The sequence below is a fragment of the Lipotes vexillifer genome, unplaced genomic scaffold, assembly GCF_000442215.2.
Source record: "Lipotes vexillifer unplaced genomic scaffold, Lipotes_vexillifer_v1.1 scaffold129, whole genome shotgun sequence".
Taxonomy (NCBI): domain Eukaryota; kingdom Metazoa; phylum Chordata; class Mammalia; order Artiodactyla; family Lipotidae; genus Lipotes; species Lipotes vexillifer.
The window spans coordinates 3,223,730-3,232,076 of NW_006777287.1; the positions used below are offsets into that span (position 1 = coordinate 3,223,730).

The following is an 8,347-nucleotide window of genomic DNA, read 5'->3' on the forward strand; positions in this document are numbered from 1 at the left end:
TTCAGCAGTGGCAGCCTTTTATGAAGGAGGATACAGAAAAACACTGGGTTAGGTAGGCCCTTGGTGTGTATTGAGTCATTTAGTTCTCTCAAAAGCAAATGAGGAGAGTGAGTCTTGCAGAGGTAAAATAAATTTATGCAAGATGACATGGGTAGTATGAGACAGTGCCAGGATTTGAACCAAAGGCCCTTTCTCTTATGCCATTCTGCTTCACTTGTCTGCAAAATTCTGTTCACATGAAACACCTCTTTCCTTGATATTGATAGAGACATGCCTCTATTGAGGCTTTACTACCAACCAAGTGGTTTCAGCGGCCTCTGCACCTTATAGCAAATCTCCCTGCGCCTTACCTCCTGACAATCAGCTTGAGGATCCGGAAGGAGCCTTTGATGAGGATGAGGGCCTCTTGGCGGGAGCCATACAATGGTGTGCCATTGATATTCACCAGCTCATCACCAGTCCTCATCTTCTGCGACAAGGCTGCCTTGCCTCCATCTTCAATCTGTGTTGCAGAGGACAAAAAAGAAAGCAGGTGGTGAGGCGATTCCTTCCCCCAAATTCTACTTCTTGGCTCCTCCCAACTTCTGAGCCACAAATAGTCCTGGGGGATGGCACCAAGACGCTCCAGGGAGCAGCTAAGAAGCTGATTATAGGCCATTATTTACTGAAGGCAAAGCTTGGGCAAGCCCTTGAGGAAGAAAACAACACAGACATAATGCAATCTTTGCCCTGGAGGAATCAACAGTCCATTTGGGGAGACAAGTGCTTCTAAATAAGAAAACGATGTTGGAAGGAACTCCACAGTGTGGGCATGGAATAGCAAATTGTGCACACAAATTGGAGCCAGAAGAACTAGGATTCAGCAAAATGACCTTTGGCAAGTCCTTCTTTCTTTGGGCAGGTTCTGAAGTCTGACAAACTTGAGTGTGAATCTTGGCTCTAGTACTTCCAAGCTCTGTGACTCCAAGCAAGTTACCTAACATCTCCATGTCTCAATGGCCCCATATGTGAAATACAGATAATAAGCATCCCTACCTCACAGGGTTGTTAGTATGTGAAGTATCTGGGAGCAAGGGGTTGACTCTGAATACCCTGAAGGTGGCTTCCAGCTCAACCTTCTGTGAGTGGAATTGCAAATCCAAATGATACAAAATAACTGATCATTTATCTATATCTCTTCAACAAGTATGTTGTTGACAGTGGACACTGACCAAATGCTGGGAACATGGGTGTTCCACCATAGCCTACAGTATTTCCATTGGTCAAGGGCAATCTTGGCAGGAATGTAGTCAGGCTGGGGCGTGGGCATTGAAAGCAAAGGAAGAAATAATAGCCACTAGGGTAGGCAAAAGCAAAGCAAAGCAGAATGTTCCCCCAAGGATCCTTACTTACGGCTACTTTTGTATGTGACATTTCTTCTACTACAAAGGTGAGTTCCACCTATTGGAACATCAATTCCATCCATGGTGGTAGGAGTCATCTCATCCATCCATTAATCCATCCTCAAGATTTTGGTTAATTTCTAGTATGCAGGGGACAATGTGCTTAGTGCTAGAGATACAGAAATGAACAAAGTACACATAGCTCCCAGATTCAGGGTTGGGTTACCATCTAAAGTTCATATGTCCATGGAGATGGGCAGGTGAAAAAAGGTCCAACCCACTAATGGAATCAGGAAGAGGTGTTTGTTTCTCTCAGAAGCAAAAGATTTGAGGATGATTAAACCATACAATTCTTAGGGAAAGGCAGGTTCTAAATGGTGCAACTAAGGGCTGGTCTTTGCTGCAGGTGTTTTTACATTTACTTCTACTCTTGTTCCAGTCTTTCTTTCAGTCCTTTATAGCATCCCTCAATCTATCCCCACACCATGTAAGTTAGAATATTGCTGAGCTTTAGGTTGGCCAGCTCATGTGCAATTTGGCAGATGAGACCTCCTGAGTTCAGAAAAATATGTTAATTTAGGATTTTAAAAATCCCATCAAATAAATTGAAATTCTGAGTTAAATCACAGACTGTTATTAAATTTATTGCTGCTAACCCAACAATTTTTTAAAATTAACCTTTGTCTGACAAATCATAGGTTAGCCAAGTGACATTGAATATATATATACCTTTGTTCCAATACCTGGGTTACCACTCAAGACAAAACAAGCCAATATTGGTAAATGGGAAACAACTCTCAGCAAATTAAGTAGGATCACACTCTTATTTCCATTGTCATTATCATTATTACTTCATAGTCACTGCTGCCAAAAGAAAAAGAAAAAAGAAAAAGAAAAAGAAGCAAAGTGCTGTACTTGAATTTCAGAAGTTCTGTTTGAATGATTCATGACTTTGGCATCCATGGAAGGCCCTCAGCATCAGGCAGGACTTTCAACAGGCATCATCAGCCCTTTGAAAGGGCTTCCTTAGGCTAACAAAGAACCACAAACAAGAGTCTAACTAATGAATGTTAATAGATATTTCCTGTTGATGTACATTAGTCTTAATTCACTCTACCCATTTTTAAATTCATATAACTCAATTATCCATATTACTGTTAACCATAGCAAGTCTTTCCTTCAATATATATTGATATTAAGTACCAACTCAGGTTAATTAAGCACTTTGTTATATCAATAAGATTTGTTTATTCTAGACCAGAAAATGAAAGAGGGGTACCTTTTAAACTAAAATGCTTAATTATGGCTGCAGCAAAAGATCAGGCATTTTGCATTCCCTACTGCCACTTTGTTTGCCACTATCTGAATCCTTGCAGGAACTCTTTCTTGGACTATAGCCTCAAGCCAATTGTCCATGCCCCTTTTTCTGTTCCATGCCCTTTCTCAGTCACCAGCAGCATCACCTTCAGAACATGAATAATAATAACTCCATTTTAGCACAAGTTTGAGGGTTTGCAGACAACAAACCAGCAAATTATGGCACCAAATCCCAAAGTACAGACAGGTCCAGATCAGGAAATGAAACTCCATTTGGTTGAAGAGCTCTTGGACTATACCCCAAACTAGCCCTTTCCCAAACCCAGGGCATTTACTGAGCTATACAACAGATTCCTTCTTATTCCTCCTAACTTTTGGACTCTTTTAAAAAGTATTGCTCACAGGTCTTCCTCCTCCCCCCTCCCCCTCTAGATTCCTGGGATCCAGCATGTCTTCCATTTATTGTTTGGCATCCTGACAGCCAGTTCTCCAGGTCTATGGCTCAACCACATATTTGTTTATATAGAAGATAAAGCAGCTGTTCATTTTTCTAGCAAGGAAAAGGAATGAAAAGGAAAGGAAAGGGAAGGGAAGGGAGCGGGGAGGGGAAAGGAAGAAGGGAGGGGAAGGGAAGAAGGAAGGGAGGGGAAACAATATGTATATTCTCCTATAAAAGATTTTTTTTTCCCCTTCCCACTGTGCCACTCGTAACTCTGGCTGGGGCACAGAAGAGGTGTTAATCAACAAACATGTTGAGAATAACATGTCCTTCTTGAGAGGGCTGTATAGCATCATTTGATGCTGTCCATTCAGTAAGGCTGGTCAACTTTCCAGCTCTTCCTGAATCAGTCCTTCAGGGTGGCTTTCTTGTTTCATTTGAAGTGTTGTGAGTTCTCAGATTGGACCCAGACGCATTGGAATGTCAGTATAAACACACACCACAAAGCCCAATGTAAACGATGGTTAACTTATGTGTCATTTTGGATTATCCAAGTGATCGCTGGGCTAGCAGTGAGTGGTCCAAGTAATTGAAAATTGATTGCATAAAGGTCATATAGCCAAAAGCCAGCTGTTGCCTGGAAAGTTGGGAAGAGCTAATTGACCTTGGACAAGTCCCTTTCCCCTCTTTTGGCCTCTTTCACCCTTACTGGTAAAACGTGGAGGTCTGACTAGATGGTCTCTGATGATCTGTGGAGCTCTGACATTCAGTGACCTGTGTACAGTTAGCAAAGTCATGCATTACCATTCTGCTGACACAGATAATCCCACTGTGCTTTGCCTTCACCTATGTTTCACTCCTTCGAAACTAATCAACATCCATCTCTCATTTCCCTGTGGTCTTTATCCATTGTTTCAGAGTGGTCCATCAAGGTTTGAACACTTATAAAAGCACAGTTGGGACACTGAGAGAAAGAGATTCCTGAAGCCCCATTTTGTGCTAATGAGCTGATGAATTGGAAATTTTTGATGGATCTTCTATGAAGCATGAAGTGCTCTAATAACTGTCAACAAAGTGACAAGTTGGCCGCTTGAGAGTAAAGGCAAAGGAAAATGGACTTAACAGTACTTACTGGCTTTCTAGTAGCTTTTATACTAAATAAAAGATACTAGCAGATACTTGCTTGGGTCTCTTGACTAAACTAGGAAATATGAGAAAGTGAAGGAAAGAAAAGCCAGGTTTATCTTGGGGGAAAAATGCATCGGCAGGAGACATACCATCTGCAACAATAACCAGCAAGTATTGAATGCTTATTACAATAGTGTAAGAGCAGTATTAAAAGTCAATGGCAGGGCTTCCCTGGTGGCGCAGTGATTGAGAGTCCGCCTGCCGCTGCAGGGGACGCGGGTTCGTACCCCGGTCTGGGAGGATCCCATTTGCCGCGGAGCGACTGGGCCCGTGAGCCATGGCCGCTGAGCCTGCGCGTCCGGAGCTCTGCGCGTCCGGAGCCTGTGCTCCGCAACGGGAGAGGCCACGGCAGTGAGAGGCCCGCGTACCGCAAAAAAAAAAAAAGTCAATGGCATGATTGTGAATACCTCTGCTTGCTACAAGAAATTTATTGGAAAAACTAGGCATTGACTGAAACTTTGTTGGCCAGTTCTAGGAGCTTCTGGCCAAATTATGCCACGGTGCCTGTTCCGCAGGATGTTCCGGCATTCCACGGGTTCATCTGGTTGGCTGAATCCACAGATGCAAAATCCCATGCATGGGGGGGGGGGCACCTGTAAGGTACTTGAGCTTCCATGGATTTTGGTATCCACGTGGGGGTCCTAGAACCAATCTTTCACGGATACCTAGGGACCACTGTACCCACCCCTTCTCCTACCTCTCCCAGCGTGTCCATTGTCTAAGAAGGCAAATAACATAGTTAATTGTATGAATTGATTTTTTTTACTACATAAATGGAAAAGGTCCACCTAGAATACAATAGTTATATTGCTTTTTTAAAATAAGTATATCCTCTGAATGTCTTTTTATCACTTTTTGAAAGATTTTCAAGATTTTAGTAACACTCCAGACACCAATTCAGCAATTTGGCCTTTTCTGGGGAATCAATAGAGAGAAAATGTAGAGATGGAGATAATCTGTCTTTGAGAAGTTTAACTATTAGGAAGTAGGATCATCAAATAATAAAGTCTGTGCTTATTCTGAAACTTAGTTTGACTTGAACAGACCACAAGTTGGGGGCTGTTTCTGATCTGCCCTCTCTTACCCCGTTGGTAGCCCTTAGAATCTGATCATGCTAGGAGAGATCAATCAGAGTGACCTGGACAAGGGAGATACAGGCTTTGAAACCTCTGCGATCTCTTTGCCATGACTTTCAATGGTTTGATCCCGGGTTGTAGACAAACTGCCTGCCCTAACTTGTTTCTTTTAGCAACTTTCTCCCTTTAAAATCCCTCCCAAATTCCACAGTAGTCTAGATTTGAAAAATAAGAAATTGCTGTTCCTAATTTCATCTTCCCTACCTTACCCCAGCTTCCCAAAAGGCAAAACAGAAAACAAAAACCTCTCTCAAATAAATGAGAATTCAAAAACATCACCCAATTAAAAAGATGTAAGTAGGCATGGTTCTAAATAGTAAGTCCTATATGGAACTAGACTGAGGAGGTGGACACCAAAGGAAAAGATATTCTTTACCTTACCAGCTAAGAATCCTACAAGGGGCTGCCCCAGAATGTTCAGTTCTGTGGATCACGCCCATCGGCTCTCTTGACCTTGGACCAAGGGAGCTATGCTGTGCCCCACAGTATGACCTATCCTTACAGACAGCTCCTTCCTCCCCAGCTGCTTAATTACCATCTATTTTACTAATCCTCACAAGGAAAGCTCTCTAAGCTCCAAATCATTAAATTTCCCCAGGGATTACCCCAAGTCAAATTCTAAGTATCTTTTGCCAAAAAGTCAGTCCAGAGCCAAGCTCAGCTCTAGGAACTTGGTAATGAGAAAAGGGATAGGGAGTCAAGAGCACTGTACCCTACATCAGCGACCAAAAGCAAGTCTGTCTTTGCTCCTACCAAGTCAGATCAGTCTTGCTGTCTCCGTAAGTCAGGCAAGGGAGAACAAACATCACTGTGCAAGAGCAAACTCAGAGTTTCTTACATTATCAGCAAATATGCTCATTGGGGTCCTCTTCACACTTTGTCAACTCTAGCCATTTGTTAACACGGAAGTCTTTTGCTGACATTAATGTTATCAGTGTTTGTCAAAAATGTTATTTAGCCTTTGGTGGTTTAGAACAGTAGTCTCCAGGGTGGATTTATATATCCCAGGCTATGCACAAATGATCTACCGGAAAGGGTGATAATGGAAGTTCTGTTATATTTATCTAATTTTTTAAAAAACAAGCTTTATTAGTATTTAATATTGGTGGTGGTAGATTGTATCATCCATAAATAAAATTATGTATATTGGAGACACATGCTCAAAACATTTTTACTGATATAAATTTTTACTAAAAATTTTTTGTCCAGATCATAGACTTCAATGAGAGGGCTAAAACCATAAAGCTTTCAGAAGAAAACATAGGAGAATATCTTTATGACCTTGAGGTGGGCAAAGTTTTATGGGCAGGATACAAAAAGCAATAATCATAAAAGATATAGTGTTATATTGGAGTTCATCAAATTAAAAAATAAGTTCATTTAAAATGTCACTGAAAAAGTGAAAAGCCAAGCCACAGATTGGAAACATATTCATAATACGTATATCTGACAAAGGACTTACATTCAGAATATAAAAAGAAATACAAATCAATTAGAAAAACACAACCAATTGGCAAAAGACTTGAACAGGAACTTCACTAAAAAGGTATGTACAGCAATATGAACTCCACATTTCTGGTGGGAGTGTAAAATTGTACAACCACTTTGGAAATCTGTGTACCTAATCTAGCACCTAGAAATTCCACACCTAAGTGTCCCCAAGAGAAAGTAGCATATGTGTCCACCAAAAAAAGGACTTGATTATTCATAGCAGCTTTATTCCCAATAGACAAAAACTAGGAATAATCCATCAAGACATACCTACACACAAAGTAGCACACTTCATAACAATAAAGAAAGAACAAACTACTGATACATGCAACGAAATGGATGCCTATCAAAATATTACACTGAGTGAAAGAGACCAGACTAAAACAATACATACTGTATGATTCCATTTTATTTAAAGTACAAGAACAGACAAAACTCATCTATGGTGATAAAACTCAGACTAGCAGTTACCTTGAAATGGTGTACTGACTGTGAAGGCACATGAGCATAACTTTCAGGGGTGCTGGAAATGTTTTACATGTTTATCTGGGAACTGACTACATGGAAATATACACATCTAAAAATTCACTGATGGCTTCCCTGGTGGTGCAGTGCTTGAGAGTCCACCTGCCAATGCAGGGGACACGGGTTCGTGCCCCGGTCAGGGAGGACCCCACATGCCGCGGAGTGGCTGGGCCCGTGAGCCATGGCCGCTGGGCCTGCGCGTCCGGAGCCTGTGCTCTGCAACAGGAGGGGCCACAGCAGTGAGAGACCCGCGTACCGCAAAAAAAAAAAAAAAAAATTCACTGAGATATGTGTTTTTTATATATATGTATAAATATATATATATATAACATTCCTTAATTTAAGAAAGAATTTTAAAAATTAAGAACTCTATACAGATTATATTTCTGAGGTAGGGCCCAAGGATTGGGCACTATTTTCACATACTCATAGCTTTAATCAAGGCAAAAACATCTCACTTAAAGGGTAAGTCTTTACAATAGGCCTATAATTTACGAATTTGCCCATTGTTCCACTGGGCTTTGAGACAGTATTCATCTGCTCTTCTTCCCACACCCACCCTTCCAATAAGGTGGATGATTTACGTAGGAAATAAAAATGAAGACAAACATTTTGTTTTCCTTACCTGCCAACTGGTAAAGATGAAAAGTGTTTTTTTAAATCACCAGCCAGTTTCTGTCTTGACATATCATAAAACCGGAATCAATCCCTCGTCTAATCTTGGAGCCATCCACTTCTGTTCCTCCTGTCTCTCCCAGATACCTCTCTTTGTCATGGTCCCTAGGGTTCCTGCTACCCACTCTGAGAAGCAGAACTTTAGGTCAGGCCATTGTCACAGAGGCAACAATCTCTTATTCAGGTATCATTCC

General features: G+C 41.3%; 1 protein-coding gene across 1 annotated transcript in view; it reads right to left on the bottom strand.

The window, feature by feature from the left end:
- The window catches only part of SHROOM4 (shroom family member 4), a 217,442-nt gene that overhangs the window by 109,679 nt on the left and 99,416 nt on the right, over window positions 1-8,347 (bottom strand). The window contains exon 2 of the mRNA XM_007450927.1: window positions 351-502. Coding sequence (XP_007450989.1) covers window positions 351-502 — 152 coding nt within the window. The remainder of the gene's footprint in view (window positions 1-350; window positions 503-8,347) is intronic.